We start from the raw sequence: 17,044 nt of genomic DNA, 5'->3' as shown, positions 1-17,044 counted from the left end.
GCCACCTTTGGCTGCAAAGGATGTAGTCAATCTGATTTCGGTGTTGTCCATCTGGTGAAGTCCACGTATAAAGCCATCTCTTAGGTTGTTGGAAGAGAGTGTTTGTTATGCAGAGTGAATTGTCTTGACAAAATTCTATCAGCCTATGTCCTGCTTCGTTTTGTTCTCCCAGGCCATGCTTACCTGTAATTCCAGGTGTCATTTGACTGCCCACCTTAGCATTCCAGTCTCCCGTGATGAAAATAACATCTCTTTTAGGTGTGTTGTCCAGTAGGTGCTGCAGATCCTCATAGAACTGCTCTACTTCAGCTTCTTCAGCATTTGTGGTTGGGGCGTATATTTGGATCACTGTGATGTTAGATGGCTTGCCCTGAATTCAAACTGAGATCATTCTATTGTTTTTTGGATTGTATCCAAGCACTGCTTTAGCCACTTTACTATTAATTATGAAGCCTACTCCATTTCTTCTGTGGTCCTCTTGTCCACAGTAGTAGATCTGGTGGTCATTTGATGTGAAGTGGCCCATTCCAGTCCATTTCAGTTCACTGACACCCAAAATGTCTATCTTTAATCTTGACATCTCACCAATAACCACATCCAATTTGCCCTGGCTCATAGATCTTACATTCCAGGTTCCAATGGTGTGTTGATCCTTAGAACATCGGATTCACCATTCACCACCAGCACCGTCGGCCGCTAGCCGTCCTTTTGGCTTTGAGCTAGCTGCGTCATCACGTCTGGGGCTAGTTGAACTCCTCCTCTGTTCCTCCCCAGTAGCATTTTGACCATCTTCCGACCTGGGGGTCTCATCTTCCGATGGTATACTGACATATCTCTGGTTGTACTGATCCATTTAGTTTTCACGGCAAGAATACTGGGGTGGGTTGCCATTACCTTCCCCAGGGATCGCATTTAGTCTGACCTCTCTGTCATGACCTTCCCGTCTTGGGTGGCCCTTCACGGTTTAGCTCATGGCATCACTGAGGTGCTCAAGCTCCAGCACCACAACAAGGTAATGATCCTTTGCTGAAGGCATGTCATGGAGCCGGAGAAAAACGTGGGGCAAGGGCATGTTTATGCACTGGTTAGGATCAAGTGGGGAAAGGGCCATAGCTGTGTGGAATAGAAGCTAATGGAAAGAGAAGAGCTTTCTATTTTTTGTAAGTTTCCTTGGTCACCTTTACTACTATTTCTCCAGTTTTGGAGCATCAAACATCAAACTCCTGTTAAATGCACAGAACATGAGCAGATGAAAGGAAAAAAAAAGTGACACCACTGCTCTTTAGGACCACAGTGGGAATATGTAGCCAATGTCTTTTCACAGGCCATGTTTCCTAATGGGCTCCATTACGGGCTATTGAAGTTCTTTTGGATCTGTCCTTTCCTCCAGTTGCAAATCTGATGGAGGGGATCTTGTACAAGTTGGGGTCCCCCCTTTTTTTATTCCATGCTCATGCTGCCCCTCCCCAAAGTGCTTTATAAATCATTGTTGTCCAGGTTGGTGGGAAAGAAACTGGTTCTGAATTCTTTTTCTCAAACCAGAAGAACATTTATTTGAAGTTATTGTGATTGGGATGTGGATTTATGCCCCAGCCTTTGTTGTACAAGCATCTCCCTAGCTGACTGCTGTCTCTCCAGAAAGAAATTGGGATGGGGGAAAATGTTCCTGTGAAAGTCTTTCAGACCAGGAAGCAGAGAAGCCAGGGAGGAGCCATGGGGACTTCCACAGGAGACTCTGGCATCCCTTTGAAAGCATCTCCAGGCTACGTTCTCACAGCAACCTTTGTCCTGGGCAACTTTGCTGATTTAATTCCAGCCAACTGCAGCACAAGAGAAATGGCCAAATCATCCTTGAAACTCCAGGGGGCTTGAGGACGCTTTGTCTTCTCATTTGCTAGAGTTCTTGCCTCATACCCCCTCCTGAAACCAGAACTTGGAGCTGTCTGGTCAAATTGACAGGCTGCCTTACCAGGTAATGTGCCTTCTGGTCAGCTTCTAATCGGTTTCACAATCCCTGTAAAAGGCTTGATTTGCTAGAGTTATATAAGCCATCTTTATCAGCAAACCCAATCTTAAAACTTCCAGGCAATTGCTAGCTAGGCCTGGAAAAGCTCTTTTGATATTCCTAGCTGGTATCAACAGCCTGTACTGAACTTTGACCTATCACCAAGTTGGAAAAAAGCATCTGGCTGCTAAACTTCCATGTCATGCCACCATCACTGCTTTCACTGGAAATGTGTGTGCAGGCCAAACTCCAACAGATCAGATTAGGGAAAAGAACCAAATGCCCAGAGAAGAAGAGAGCAGTAATATATATATATTTTTTCTCCTTAGTGGGGATGAGATTTTTTTTACTCCAGGAGTGGCTGTAGTTTGGGGTTGGGGTTGTGAACTTACTGAATGATAATTTTTGCACTGTTTTTGCACTCCATTGGTTGGCTGTAGGATGCTCTGACTGTCTCATGCTGGTCCCCTCCAGTTCTCAGCAGAGGGTGAAGATGATCACACGCAACTGAGTTCAAAACGTTTTGGAGGAATTGGAGAGTGGAAACAGGGCCATTTGAAAGTGTCTGTTGACCCTATAATAAGGCAAATAAAACAGTCCCTGCCAGTACATTCTGCCATGTGCTGCACTTTGGCTCTGAAGCTGAAAAGGCGTTTTGAAGCAAGTTTGATATGCATGTTGTTAGTGTTGAGCCCAGCTTGGGGCTGGGTGTATGTTTTCGCATAGTCTCACTTTCCTCACACACACATATGCTATGGGACAAGTCAGTCACTCCACCCTCTAGGAATCCCTTTTCCAGGTGTCCTATAAATGTGGGTTAGTCAGGCAGCCCTTTACTCTGGGAATGTCTTCTGATATGAATCTGTCAGTAGGTTATACCTCTTGAGCTACCCACATTTACTATTGGTAACAGTCAGTGGTCCACAGTCTGAGATCATCCCTTTGGGCTACTCACATTCAGCAGTTGGACTTTGCACCCAGTTGTCAACTCTGGGAAAACCACTTCCCGGTTTTCTTGTATTTATTTGATATTTTTCTCAGTGATCCATTTTATTCTCTCTAGCATGGCTACTCCACAGCTATGCAAAACACACATCTTTTTTCTTTTATGTTTGTTTGAGTAAACTGCAAACATAAGTTTAAGAATCAGACCAAATTACACCCTTTTGCTTTTTTTAAATGGTTAAATAAGAGTTCAAAATTAATCACTGTAAGTTGACACATGATTACTAAATTCATCATAATATTCTAAACCTGGGTGGGAGAAGGGAACATAAGGGAAAGGGGGGAAGAAAAGAGTAAGATGGGGATTAGGGAAAGTTCTTAGAGATCTTCCTAGAAGACTTTAAGTACGAACTTTGCTTTGTCTCTCACCACCATTTTTTTCAGGGCATGTCTGAATGGAGAAAGAGTGTTGGGTAGAACAGGAACCAACAGACTAGTCAGGCTTTAGGAGACCTCAGCCTATTCTTCTTCTTGGTTCTTCACCACATTTCTCCATTTATGGGGCTTTTGATTTTCCTTTGCCCTTGTCTTCCCCTTTTCTACTTGCATACCCATGGGACTGCAATTGGTTGTCTCTATTTTGGCTTTGCTTCCTTCCTCTGCAGGCAGGTAGTGGCTAATCACACATCATCAGGGCAGGATAGTGCACAAGAGTGATTTGCCCTTGTTATTGACTGCAAAGGTTTTGACCTGACCCCCACACATTGGACAGGGAGAGAGCCTCCTCTTTGTCTTAAGGTAATCATGAACCTTCTTACTAAACTGAAAGTTTTTGTTCAGGTCCAGCAGGAGCTTCACAGAAAGTGGTGGCAGTGGCACTTAAGGAAGCATCTCGGTTCCCACAAGCATCACAGCTCTTTGTTTCCAAATGAAGTAAGTGGGCTCACTCAAGTCTTGCAGCTGGCAAAGCCTGGTCCTCAGGAGGAAAGACGACCTTCTTAACCAATTCTGAGTAAAATGTGAAGGCTTCCAGTGCAGACAAGAATATGCTAATTACTCAGAGGAAATTAGAAACTTTCATTCACCTAATCAGGCATTGTGGTTCAGGACTTAAAAGCTAGTTGTTAATTCTACCTACAGCCTGACTTAGGCTATGGACCGAACCTTGCTATCACATGGATTATTTTGCAAAGATGATGTGTGAAAAGATCACTTCACACTTCAGGAGATTATATGCTCTCTTCTCTTTTTGATTTCTTATCGGAGTGTTGATTCTGAACAATATTGTCCTTTAGACAAAATATGACTCTGACTTATAAACTGGTTATATTTCTTGGGAAAATGTGTGAACAGGATAGAGTGCAAGTTTTCCTGCAAAGAGAAGAAATATCCCTTTAGCATCAAAGCCACACCCAAAATTGGTCAAGGGATTTTGCTAGGAACTGGGTGGACTTATGAGTTTGCTGTTGAGGATCTTGGCAACTTGGCTGCCATAATGGCCTTTACGACCTCCTCTTGAGAGCTGATTATGGCTCTGTCTCGCTTTGGGACTGCCACCTGGGACTGCCACCTGGAAGCTAGACTACAAGTCACTCCATGAGAGACTGCTGTGTAGCTTCATTTAAGACAGAAGTGTGATCAGGAAGATAAGAAAATCTCATGTCTGTTTTTCTGACCTGATTTCCTGTTGTTTTCTGAGCCTAATTCAAGGGATTGCTTTTGATTTACAAAGCTCTAATGAGTTTGGGAGGTGCCAGGCATATACCTGTGTGTGTGCATGTGCCTTTGAGTCAGTGTTGACTCCTGGTGACTGCCTGGACAAGTCCCTGCAGTTTTCTGGCAAGATTTCAGAAGTGGTTTGCCCCTGCCTGCTTCCTGGGCTGAGAAGGAGTAACTGGCCCAAGGTCACCCAGCTGGCTTTGTGCCTAAGGTGGGACTAGAACTCACCATCTCCTGGTTTCTAGCCTGGTGCATTTAATCACTACACCACGTTGGCTCTGTATACTTGTGGCTCTTCCCAATTCTATGGGACTACAATTTTCAGCATTTCTGACCATTAGCCATGCTGAATGGGACTGATGAGAGATAGAGTCTAGGAAGATCTGGAGGGTTCCTCATCCCTGCCTTCCATTGCTTGTTTCTCATTATATCCTATCTGAAGGACCTGATCAATCTGTTGCAAGAGTGCTTTCTTAGCTACTTAATCTCTGTAATAATCAGCACATGAGTAGCATTTGCAGTAGCTGTGTTTTTTGTGAAAAACCTTCTCTGGAGAAACTTGCCCAAAGTATTTAAGTTCACTGTACAATGTTCAAACTAGTGTCAGTAGTTCATGTCTGTCTTCTGCTTCTGTGTATTTTTATCAGTGAATATTGATAGAGGCAGTGGCTTGATCTGACATGGTTTCAGTATTGTTCTGTGGTTAGGGCAATACAGCTGCTTTGTGGAATCATTCCACTGTGAAATTTAGGCATGTGTTCTTGTATTATTGCATCTGATTCTTGTTTAACCGCTGCCCGTGCCAAGTGTCTCCCCAGTGAAAATACTGTTGTAGCTTATCAGTAGTCATAATACTTCTGGGCCATATGATGCAAATGCAAGAGCCAGAGCCTGATGGGAGACGGATTTCTTTGTTCTGCAGGAGCTGTTTGCATCTGACCACACCAAAAAATCACTTTCTCTCCGAGGGCAGCCAGAGCCGACAATGAACTTTCTGGGCTCTCTTCCCCCTTACACCAGCTTGCCACAAGCTGGTGGCCCCTAGGTGTGTTAGACTATAACTCTCGTCGTCATAAGCCAATGTGTACAAGGATGGTGGGAGTTGTGGTCCAGGATTCTTGGACACTCCCGAAACATTTAGACATCTCACACAGAACCTACAGCTATATTCTGCCCATTTTGTTTTTTCTATGGTTGACTTCACACATTGTACTAAGTTCTAGTTTGTTTGGTTTTGACCTAGTGCTGCGGGGGTGGGGGGTGTCCACCTAGCATCTTCTTTTCATGGTACTTAAAGCTGAAAACTGTCAGCATAGGTTTTTGTCATGTTATGGTGGAGAACAGATGAAAACTTCAGTGTAAACAAAGAAAATCCGTCTAAGCTGGCTGATCTATTGTTGAACAGTTCTTCCCATTAAGATTTTTTCCCCCCTGATTATAGCCTGCAATGGCTGGAGATCATTTAATCCAACCTCTGCTCCTGCATAATGCTGGGGGGTGGGGGGAACCAGAGCCCTTTTGTATTGCTTGGTTTTCACTTGGTTTCACTCTGTAAAGCATAAAAACAAATCAACCCCCATTCTCACATAGCTTTACACCCAAGAGTATAAAGATAAGCAGTTCTGACAGCTGTGACCATGATCCTCCCCCAAGAGTTTCATGTAACTTAGAGGGGAGGGGGTACATTTTAAAAAAAAATCTGATTAAGCTTGTACAAGCAAAATGGGAACACTGTCAAAACTCAGTCTGGGCTTTTCTCCTTAAATTGCCTGCCCAAGCTCTTAATGGATAATTGCTAGATACAGCAAACGTAACTGTGTTTGGGTTGTGTGGCCTTATAAATCTCAATTATAAATATGTAAATAACCCTTGTGACTTCTAAATTAAAATTCAGTTATTAAAAGCTATACATTTATTTCTTGTCCAATGCCAATGAAATCATTAGTTTTATTCGTGGGATGGGCATCACACAAATTAATCTGTCATGTTAGGGTGCTACCAAGTTTGAGAACCAACCCACTGAGGTGGCTGCTTCATTTATCTCCCAGAGTGGCCTCTGGCTACCCAACCCTGTGCCACCCCTAGACTCTTTCGTGCCTTTGTTGCAAGACCATTAGTGGTGGTAGGTTCTGTTGGTATCAACCACTATCTGGAATGTGATGTGTAGCCATAAAGTTGTGTTTGTATACTTGGTTATCTGAACAGAAATTCAAAAGTAAAGCAACTTGTTTGTTAGCTCCAAGTGAGAGATCAGTAAACAGACCCCAAGGTAGGAGGAGAGGGGAGCTGTCACACATCTTCCCAGCATGTTTGGATGGTTGTCTGTCCTGATAATAGAACATCACACAGGGAGAAGTATCATAAATATGTGGAATTACTGGAGTAATTAAAATTAGGGTCTTTCTTAATTTAGCCTCATCATCCTTAAGCTTTTATTTGTCTTACGTCAAACTTTGCACAAATGGCAAGAAGCATCATCTATGTCAATTTAGTTCTGGCCAAGCTTCCATCTTGTGTGCTCTCTTTCCCCCACCCCACCTTTTGTGAGTGTGTAAATAAACATGCATACTTTAATATGCACATTTGCTGCAGACAAAAAGTCTGAGAAGACTAAATAATACGCATTGGCAGATAGATAGCCCTACCAATACTCCATGAGTCATTTTTGACATGTCTATCTTGCCTACTATGACTATTTTGAAGCAATCCTTTACTGAACAAATTGTCATGATTTACAAGCCTAAGCTAAATATTCAATGAAGATGTTGTCTACTATCTGAACAGAATTTCCTGGTTCGATTTGATCAATGCATAAAGTGTCTTACCTCAACCTTCCTCAACTTCATGCTATTCAGAGATGTTGGATTTCTCTTCAGCATGAGTAAGGGAGACAGCATCTTTCAGTAGCTATTTATTTCTAGAAGGTGTATATCTCCACCATGTGGTATACCCGGATCACTATTTTTTTCTGAAGAAATTCAGTCTCTTCTGCTAAGTACCCTGCATGTGGGATCATATAGTCCAACAACTATGTACCATGCAAAGCTGAAAGCAGTAAAATATACTGCCAGGTATATTTTACTGCTTATAGTCTTAGTTTTTATTTTAAAAACTCATCTAGTCATTCTAGGATTAATTAGAGAAAAGTCAGGAAACACTCTGGATAAATACATTGTTCAGGAATGTTTTAACTCTAATGGTCTAGTGAGCAAGCACACTGCATTTCATTTCTGCACACTTTACTATCTAATGAATCTCTGCTCAAAATTCTTAAGTTACATCCCTTTTTTCTAATTTTGTAGTTTTGCACAGCAAGGAAGTTATCAGTTTACATCTATTTTACAAAGGTTTTTAAAGATCAAATTCTGATTTCTCTGAGAATCTTTTCCATCTCCTTTTCTGTATCATTTAGTGGAAATACAGGGATGTATGTATGTGCATAGATATTCACTTGCATTTGCTATATGTATCCCAGCTGTGACATTTATAGGTGACTAGAATTATCCATTTAAAAAGTAGTTTATTGAACATTTGACATTCAGATCCTAGATATCTTCCAATTTTCTTTTATAGTTTGTAGAAAACAGTTTAGAAAAGCTTACATATTATAACTTACTTAATAAAACAATAATTATTAGAGATAAAGATCACCTAAACAAACACTCTCTGGCATTTACCGGCAAATGGCCTTTAATAGGACAAAGAAGAGTCAACTGTAAATAGTATTTATAGCTCTTTCAACTTTTGACCAGCTTACAAGTGGTCTCTAAAGTACTGCAACTGGATAGTTTTGAAGGCCAAATTTAATCAGAACCATCGTTTTTGAAAGGCAAGGATGATGGCCATTCATTTAGCCCATGAGAAGAGAGTGTTCAACCTTTTGAACATGAGCTGAAATTCCAGGCAAAGGATGAAATAATCAGTGCAAGAAAAATGAAAACAATACAACAGCAGACACGAGCAGTATATCATCCAAGAAACCTGGAAGAATTTCACATTTGTTGTATTGCAGGCTAACCATTTAGAAAGGTCCACAGAGATCAGAGTTTGTCTTAAGTTCTTTAGCAGATTCTTTTTTTCAAGGCAAGTTCAAATTTCTTCACAAGATGGTTGGGAAAGCTGTTGAATGAAATTAGTAACATGATAGACATCTGGCAACTGAGGAAAAAAAGCTATTGTTTTTAAAAACTATTCTCAATGTGAAAACATCAAAGCTCCAATCAAACAAATGTATCTTCCTTCAGATTCATACAATTTAATCTATATAGACCACAAAACCATACAGATAGATGGGATTTGCTAATCTCAGGGCATCCCTCACCCTGGGAAGGATTTGGAGATACTTCACTGTAGTGACATCTCATGTTCTTCAACTGTGCAAAGCCTAACCATTCATGAGAGGTAATAATAAAAATGCAAGTTGAGTGAAGTGCCAAGATCTTCCCAAGGGACAGTGAATGGAATATCTTCTTTTGGTCATGGTAAACATATAAAGTAGCATGTTAGCATGGCATATGAATAATCAAATAATTAATTGACAAGCACATTCTTTCCATTTGGGGTCCTTTTAATATATTGCACTACAACTCCCATTGCCCAAGGCAGCCTATGCAATGCTGGCTGGGGTTTGGCATTTAATCCGACCCCGCCAGATTGGGGGAAGCTTGTCTAGACTATCAAAATACTGACTCTTTATTCCTAGCTGAAGATGGCTTGGAAACTTCTTCAAACATTTTAGAGGTAAACTTAGAAGAACAGGTAGGGCATTCCTAAATAGTCTTACAGCCAGCTGTATAGACACAAGTATAAATAAGAATTAGTGAACTCAGAATTCAATCAGACATGCAGCTTTACTGCAATACAGTGGTTCTTTCAAAAACAATGGTTCAGTGCAATTTCTCCATCGACAATTTGACATCTTATCTGTGCATTTCTAATGCTACTGAATTTTTTTGTTGACAATAATGGAAAATTTGGATTGATAATATGGGATATTTAGAAGTAGAAAATCCACAGGGATGGAGTCAAACATTTAAAATTTTTAAAAATAGCAACAACTGTCCCCAGTTTACTGAACTTAATGCATTATTGTTATAGTAAAAAATTATGAAACTACAGAATATAATAAAGGACACAAGTTATCACTGAACAATAGAGAATGAATGCTCTAAACTTACACTAAATCTGATTTACAATTTGTTTCATTCATACTGTAAGAAAGTCTTAGGGCAATCTTACAAGCTATATGTCAAAAAAGGAGTATATGAGTCTCCTTCCACTTTTACCACTATATATATCCAAGCAAATGCTATCTATGGTGATAGGGTTGACCCTATATTCTTAGCTAAGAATGTACTTTTTAGAAGGATAAAAACTTAATTTTCTGTAATTTTGAAAAGCAGGAATAAATTGAACAGGGCATTTTGTAGTTACATCCTCTGTGGTAAGAATATCACAGCAATGGAGTTGAGATGTCTCTATGAAAAAGTATTTCTAGCTTGCAGGAAGGGGTGGACTCTCCACCGCCATTCATTAAACTGCAATAGCACAGGACTCTTTTTAAAAGATTATATTAGATGGATAGCTTGCTTCTCAGCAGTAAAGGATCTTAGGATCCAGTTTACTTCGTTAGAAAATGCATACAGTGCTGGCATGGTTTATAAATCATATTTGCCAATGAAAGAAATAATAAGCATAGCTTTTAATAGTGGCTTACATCTGGTCATGTGAACATGCAATATTTGTGTTTATTTGAAAGAGAAGTTCTAGTTGGCAGTGCCCTATGCCCTGCATAGTACAAATGTTTCTTGTGATCCTAATTACGGATATGAAGAACACAAACATGGAAATGTAGGGTGAGAACAAAACACATTCACACAGCATTGTCTTATTCCACTTGGCTACAGAATTTGGTCCCCACCCAACCCAGTTGAAAATAGTGAGATTTGTTGTCTTATTTATTTCAGTGAGACACTTAAAGGATAATGACTGTAACTGGACTAAGGACGTTGAACCTTATGAACTGAGTTTTAAATTAAGCAAGTTACTTTTTGCTATTCCATTACTATGGTTAGATGCATTATTTAAAATCCCAACAGGTTATAATTTCCCATTTCCAGTACTCAGCATCCATTATCAACTGAGTTTGGAGACATCCTCTAGAAAGTGGCAAGCTGTTGGAAATCTTTTATGCTATAAGCAAAACAAAACTGAACAATTCCCCTCAAAAACAACCCCCTTGGTGTCTTTCTCAAACAATATATTCTCAGGGTATTTGGTTGAGCTGCTGTTCATCATGTTAATTTTTTCTCACTCTGTTCCATGGAAAGGTTAGATTGTTAAGGTGAAGTCCACTGATTCCATTAAGGAAGAAAAGGAATGTTGCAATAAATTCACACCAATAGGTTAACGTAAAACTTGTGATAGTGATATAGTCCCTCAGAAGGATTAGGAAGCTCACCACTCCAGCAGATGACAGCAGAAATGAGAAAAGAATGAGGACTGAGCCCATGGACCATTTTCTCCTTGAGTTGATGTCTTCACAGACTTGAGAGACCATGAGAAGTTCCAGGCCAAAGATTGCAACAACAACAGCAAAAGACGCCATACTTCTTGCAAATGTCATTCCTATGCTTATCCCTCTGATATTGGTCACAGAGAGATCGGTGGTACATTTCAAGGTGCTGTTGCTTCCAATGGTACAGAAATGCCACAGCCCAAAGAGTTTTCCTTTTGTAAAAAGCCAATGGCCATCACATACTGCAATGGACAATAGAACAATGGCAATTGCAACGCAGAGGATAATCAGGCCCCGGATAAATGTCTCAAAGAATGATTTCTTTGGTCTTCTATGAGTAAGTAACCACTGGGTCTTCAGGATAAATTCCCAAAGAAAAAAGAAGAAAAGAAAAAAGGAACTTAGCTGTAGTTGAGGTGGAACAGACTATTTTGTTAAGAGCTGCATCCCCCTGGGATTATCTTTTGAAAGCCAGAGTGCCTGTGATGGCAGGAACTGAGACAGACAGTAGTTATGGAGTCAGGCCCCAAAGTGAGTCAGGCCATGCATACTGTATTCTCTCTTTCTGACATTCCCTTTTCTCTGATTCTTTATCTTTCTGCTAGTCTTTCTCTCTGTCCCACAGGGTGACAGAGCAGGTTCTCTTAGCAAAGGTCTAACTTGCAGAATTTCTGAAAACAGACTGAGGGTTATATAAAGTTACCATACTGTATCTCTTTTAAATAACAGAAAACAAACTCTGATTTTTGGCATGCCAATTAATGTTATCAGTGAAATCAATCAAATATACTTTAAAGACCATTTATACACAATTGATCTGAGGGTGCCTTGAGAAGAATGCCTATTGTTTAAACAATATTAATGTATTTCATGAATTCTACAGAATAGAAGCCTTGGTAAATCTTCTGTTAATTGCTCTATGGAAATGTAACATTTGGAAATAAAGTACATTACCTGTAATGTGTCATTCTCAAGGAAATGAAACCAAAATAGCCATTTTAATGTGAGTTCCTTCTTTGAATTTTTTGCACACACATCCTGACAGACCATTATTCAGAGAAGTCTCAAGATACAACTTTTAATACCAGTGGATATAGCTAGCTGTATGCGTTTTGCTAACAGCGCTGAGACTGGTTCTTGACAGTCACAGGAAATTCCCCCTACCTCCCAACCCCGTTACAAAGTAGGGTTTTAAAATCTCTGTGGGTAGCACAGATCTATTTACCCAAATGGGTCGTCTTATTTTCAGGCAAGCATTTCTGATTAACGTGGTTGCACTAACTATCTGGCTTAAGACTCTGCTCCCAAGGAAACATTCTAGCTTGGCTCCTACAGACCTCATCTGGCCCAGCTCATTTGGTCTGCAGAGCCCCATACAGGACCTCTGCTTTTCCCCTAAATCCCCTTTTGAGGAAGAATAATGGAATACAGGCAAAACAGAGAAGAACAAAGTTGGCACAATCCAACTCATGTCCTCATGCTACTTTTCCCCACTGAAAGGGAATAACAGGAAATAACGCTGCAGGATTAGACTTGTTTTGCCTTTACTGAATCTTTCCTCATCATAGCTGTATCAAAGCTTTACTTTTACATCTTATGGAAGTAGCCTTAGTACATTTTGAGTCCCCAGCAGTACATCTTATTTTGACTATCTCATGCATGCAGCACAAGGGCAACAGCCTTTCCATCTGGGTGTCTTCCAACTATTTATTTGTTAAGTTTACCTTTTCTCTAAAAGTTCAAAATCACTTGCAGCAGGACTTGCCTTCATTTTGTCTCCACAAAAGTTACCCTGTGAGGTAGGTTGAGCTGAGAGACAGTGACGGATGCAAAATCACCCAGTGAGTTTCTTTGGTTAATGGGAAACTGGAACCTGGGTCTCCCCAGTTCTAGTCCAACACTTTGACCAACATACTGTGCTGGCTCTTGATGTTTATCTGGCATTAAAAAGTAGTTAACCCTAAGGCACAAAACCATAGCCATGGTTATAACACATGCTGGCATAGCCAAAGGAGCAATCGTTCATTCACCAGTTTTCAGTTGCTTTCCCTCATCTGCAGCATACTATACTGTACTCATTTTGTTATAATATTTATACTTGACAAGCAACAGGCTGAAAAGACCCTAATCCCAAAGGACTGAGGTCTAAAACAGGCCAAAGGAACAACCCAAGAAAAAGGAGGGAACAGGCTTAGGATAGCAAGAAAGATTAGGCATTTCTTCCCATGACATGCAGTTTGGCTTAGTTATACTACAGTGCTGAGGTGGGGAGAAAGATCTCAAGGCTTTCAGGACAGATGAGTTTGAGGAAGGGTTTTTTAATAGTTTCTGGCATCAGGGACATCAAGGGAGAAGTCATTGCAAGTTGTCCAGGATCAATGGAGTTGTAGAGAGTAATGGTGACAGGAAGAAATGTGCTGGAATATGAGCATGGAGAGATGAAGCAAGAGAAGATTTTACAAGTAAGGATGAGAAACTCCTGCAAGATCTGTATGAATGATACTTCTGAGTCAGCTGCTCAGCAGGCAATTAATTCACCACATCTGGCACCAGCTGATCATGGATGATCTCATGTATTGGATATTTTTGAAGTCATCCAGCTATCATGTTTTTTTTTAAGTGAATTATCACCTAATAAAGTTGTGGGGGCTTACCTATCCTATCCCCTTCTGCTTCTTTTCTACCTTCTCCACATAGCTAAATGGGGAGTTTAGCTTCAAACAACTTGGGGCTTATTTCCAGCTAAAATTAATTCCCTCTTCTTGGCATTAACATCAACTGGGGCTTATTTCACTGTGTTATGATGTTCACATGACCCCTAATACCCTCTTTGACCCAGTTAAACATGCTATGTGAACATGGGCTGAGGGGAAGATAACAAACAGATTATAAGCCTTCAATGAGCTAAATATCTGGTAGACATAGGTGGATGAAAAGAAGACAAGCGAAGACCAAGAGAAACGAACAACATTAATTGGCAAGAAATAGCCAGGCTTTTGTACAGAAAGTAAGGAAGATAGATAGATAGATAGATAGATAGATAGATAGATAGATAGATAGATAGATAGATAGATAGATAGATAGATAGATAGATGTTGATGTCAAAAAAAAGGAAAGAGAAAGAGGGAAGAGGCTATACATTTCATTTTGGACAAACTGAACATGAGAAGATAAAGAAGCAGTACCCACTACAGCAGAATGGGAATCAGTAGCTCTGCAGATGTTGCTAATCTAAAACTCCCCCAAACCCCAATCATCATGGCCACTTGTGAAGAATGCTAGGAACTGAAGGTTAGCAATATTTGGAGGACTAGTGATTTGTCATCCTTGCAGCTAGAGGTACTGAAAACTCTGAAATACATTATAAATGCTAAAGATGATTAGAGATTGAAAGTTAATCTTGAGTTAATCAGCACTATCCCATTTTTGAGGAATTTAGCTCCGAAAGTATTGACCAAGAACTATTCCCCTGGGCTTCCTTTTTTCTTAATTGCCATTCCTGTGGTGCTCTTTTGTTTTGAAAATCCCTCTTGTACAAGCTTTGCTGTGCGTGAGCCAGTTTTGCTGAAACATCAGTAACAACATGCCAGCAAGGGACAGACTTTCTGATCTTTGTAAACAACTCATTGCATTCTAAGAGAAAAGGAAGGAAATTGAGCAATCTGAGGATGTTACTTTGGTTCCTAGATGCCCACACCCCTAAAAAAGGTAGAGAAAGCATACAGAGCATAACTTATTTTATTCTTCCCAACCTCCTTATCAGCAATAGCTATAGGAGACATCTGTATTTGGTTCTGTGTAATGACATAACATGCTCCATCTGTCTGGGTGAGTGTGATTTCTTTCTTATCTCATGTCTGCATTTGTGATGCCTGCATTGGGAAGGAGCAGGTGGGGGGCCTGCATGTACTCTGCTCACATGACCAGGATAGAGAAGGGAGAAGGGCTTAGAATAGAGCTGTTAATTGCATTCTGTGCCAATGCCCAACTGATCACCCATTGGAATACACAGGGAGATTTTTTTTCCCCTGAAATATTTTTCTTTGCAGTCTCTGGCCAGATCTGGCCCATTTTCAAACTCCACCTTCTTTTGCTGGCTTCTCATATTGTATTAGATTTTGTCTAATTCTGTTCAATGTTTGGACAGTTACCTTGCTGATGAGCAGATAGAGCCCTGCGTCTCTCTACGTAATTTCTTTCCAACCTTCTGCTGTGTTGGGAACATTTCACTTTGTATATGTTTCTACTCACCCCACTAATTGGATTTGCATGTGTTTATCTGAATTCCGCTCAGAATATTATCAGGTTGGATGCATATGTTGTTGGTGTGTGTTTCTGTCCTCCCCCCATATTGCATCTGTCTTGTTTTAGTGTATTTAAGCACTGGGAAGCATAGGGGAGGCTGTAAATGCTCCCTTCTGGGTCACATGACCTTCCACCTTTAAAGAGAGGATGCCTACTTTTGCTTTTCTTAATAGCTCTGCCCTGGGTCACATGACCAGGAGACGGCTGGGGAGGGGCACGCCTTAAGAATGGACATTAAACATCAGCATTTTGAGCCACTGCCCAGCTGCCTCTCCTATAAGGATGTTTAGGGGCATCTTTTTTCAGGAAGGTTTTCTTCCAAGCCAGATCTACCTTTCCTTTTTCAAATCCAGGCTTTCTTTTGTCAGCTTCTCCCATCACACCCACCAATTTTTATCCCATTCGGTTCACTTCTTGGAGGAGTCACCCAGCTGACGAATGGCCAGAGCCTGAAGCCCCTTTACATGACACTGTACTGGGCTGGAAAGAATTAAAAGTACAGTGTGGAACCACAGAGAGCACCAGCACTCCTTAGTTGAAGCCCATCTTCAAACGTGTTTTTTTCTCCAGCCCTAAAACCCTTTCCAAAGCTGTGCAACCATTTGCCGACAAAAGTGAGACGTTTGTCATCACTGTCTGGTAGTACTGTAAATCTAGGAAGGCAGATTTAAAATTGAATTTCTGGGGAGCGGGGAGAAGACCGTTTGTATGATAGAAGACTTCCAACTTTCCAGCATTTGAGTACCAGACCAGCGCTTGGTTAGGGAAACTTTCTGTCGAAAAGAGAGCACCCAACCGTCAGGATTTATGGTTTTGGGGTGGGAGAGCTCTCCCCGCGCTTCGAGAGAAGATTTACAAAGAGCAACAGGTGATAGCGAGGTCCGAGTCAATAGCTGCGAGGAACCGCTCCGCCTGTAGGGCGAAGGGCGAGCGCGTACCGGAGAGAACAAAGGAGCCGCCGGCACAGGGCTCCCGGGGCTGGCCCTCCCCCGCCCGCCATCCCCGCTCCCCGGCCCCGACGAGCGCCTCTTCCACCCCCAGGACGCGGCAGCCTCCCCTGCCCCCAGATTACCTGCGCTGCTATGGCTGTCATGGTGACCCGTGCTCCCTGCGCAGGCGAGCGAGGGAAGCCAGAGGGGAACTTCGCTCCGCTTTGTTCCTGGCGCCGGTGGGAAAAGTCTCCTGCGTCCCCTCCACGCACCCCCTTCAGAGCCAGAGGGGTTCGGGGAAGAGCGCTGGGCAGAGCGGCCCGCCGGGCACCATCCCCGGGGAGTCGGGCAGGCCAGGCGGCGGAGTGCCCTTCGAGTTTTCCCTCTGGCTGAGTCAGCAGCCCAGCAGCTCTGGGAGGAGGCGGGCAGAAGCGGGAGGAGGGCGAAGCGGGCGGCGGGGGGGTGGGCGGAGTGCTCCGGGGAAACAAGGCGCGCCGGGAAGGGGCCGCCGCCTGCTGTGCCGCCCTCGCGAAGTTGAGGGAGGTCGATACTTAATGTAAGGCGCCCCCCACCCCGGCCCTCGCGCCTCTCCCACAGGAAGACGGCGGTCCCTCTTGCCCAGCG

The 17,044-nt window shown here is 42.0% G+C and overlaps 2 protein-coding genes across 4 annotated transcripts in view; one reads left to right on the top strand and one right to left on the bottom strand.

The window, feature by feature from the left end:
- Positions 1 to 4,152, top strand: part of SCTR (secretin receptor) — a 36,430-nt gene extending 32,278 nt beyond the window's left edge. For both annotated transcript variants that reach the window (XM_063288730.1, XM_063288731.1), the window contains exon 13: positions 3,791 to 4,152. In XM_063288730.1, coding sequence (XP_063144800.1) covers positions 3,791 to 3,952 — 162 coding nt within the window. In that variant the 3' untranslated portion in view covers positions 3,953 to 4,152. The remainder of the gene's footprint in view (positions 1 to 3,790) is intronic.
- Positions 1 to 16,816, bottom strand: part of TMEM37 (transmembrane protein 37) — a 48,754-nt gene extending 31,938 nt beyond the window's left edge. Inside the window, exons 1-2 of one of the 2 annotated variants that reach the window (XR_010066828.1) lie at positions 16,564 to 16,816; positions 10,026 to 11,540 (exon numbers count right to left, since the gene is read on the bottom strand). Coding sequence is in view for 1 of the 2 variants with exons in the window: in XM_063288732.1 (XP_063144802.1) it covers positions 10,968 to 11,540; positions 16,564 to 16,584 (594 nt within the window). In the remaining variant the exon portion in view is untranslated. Of the gene's footprint in view, positions 1 to 8,169; positions 11,541 to 16,563 lie in introns of those variants that run through there. The other variant, XM_063288732.1, reaches the window with a different exon arrangement.
- Positions 16,817 to 17,044: the final 228 nt, after the last annotated feature.

The sequence above is a fragment of the Candoia aspera genome, chromosome 1, assembly GCF_035149785.1.
Source record: "Candoia aspera isolate rCanAsp1 chromosome 1, rCanAsp1.hap2, whole genome shotgun sequence".
Taxonomy (NCBI): Eukaryota; Metazoa; Chordata; class Lepidosauria; order Squamata; family Boidae; genus Candoia; species Candoia aspera.
This window is presented reverse-complemented; position numbering and strand designations above follow the sequence as displayed.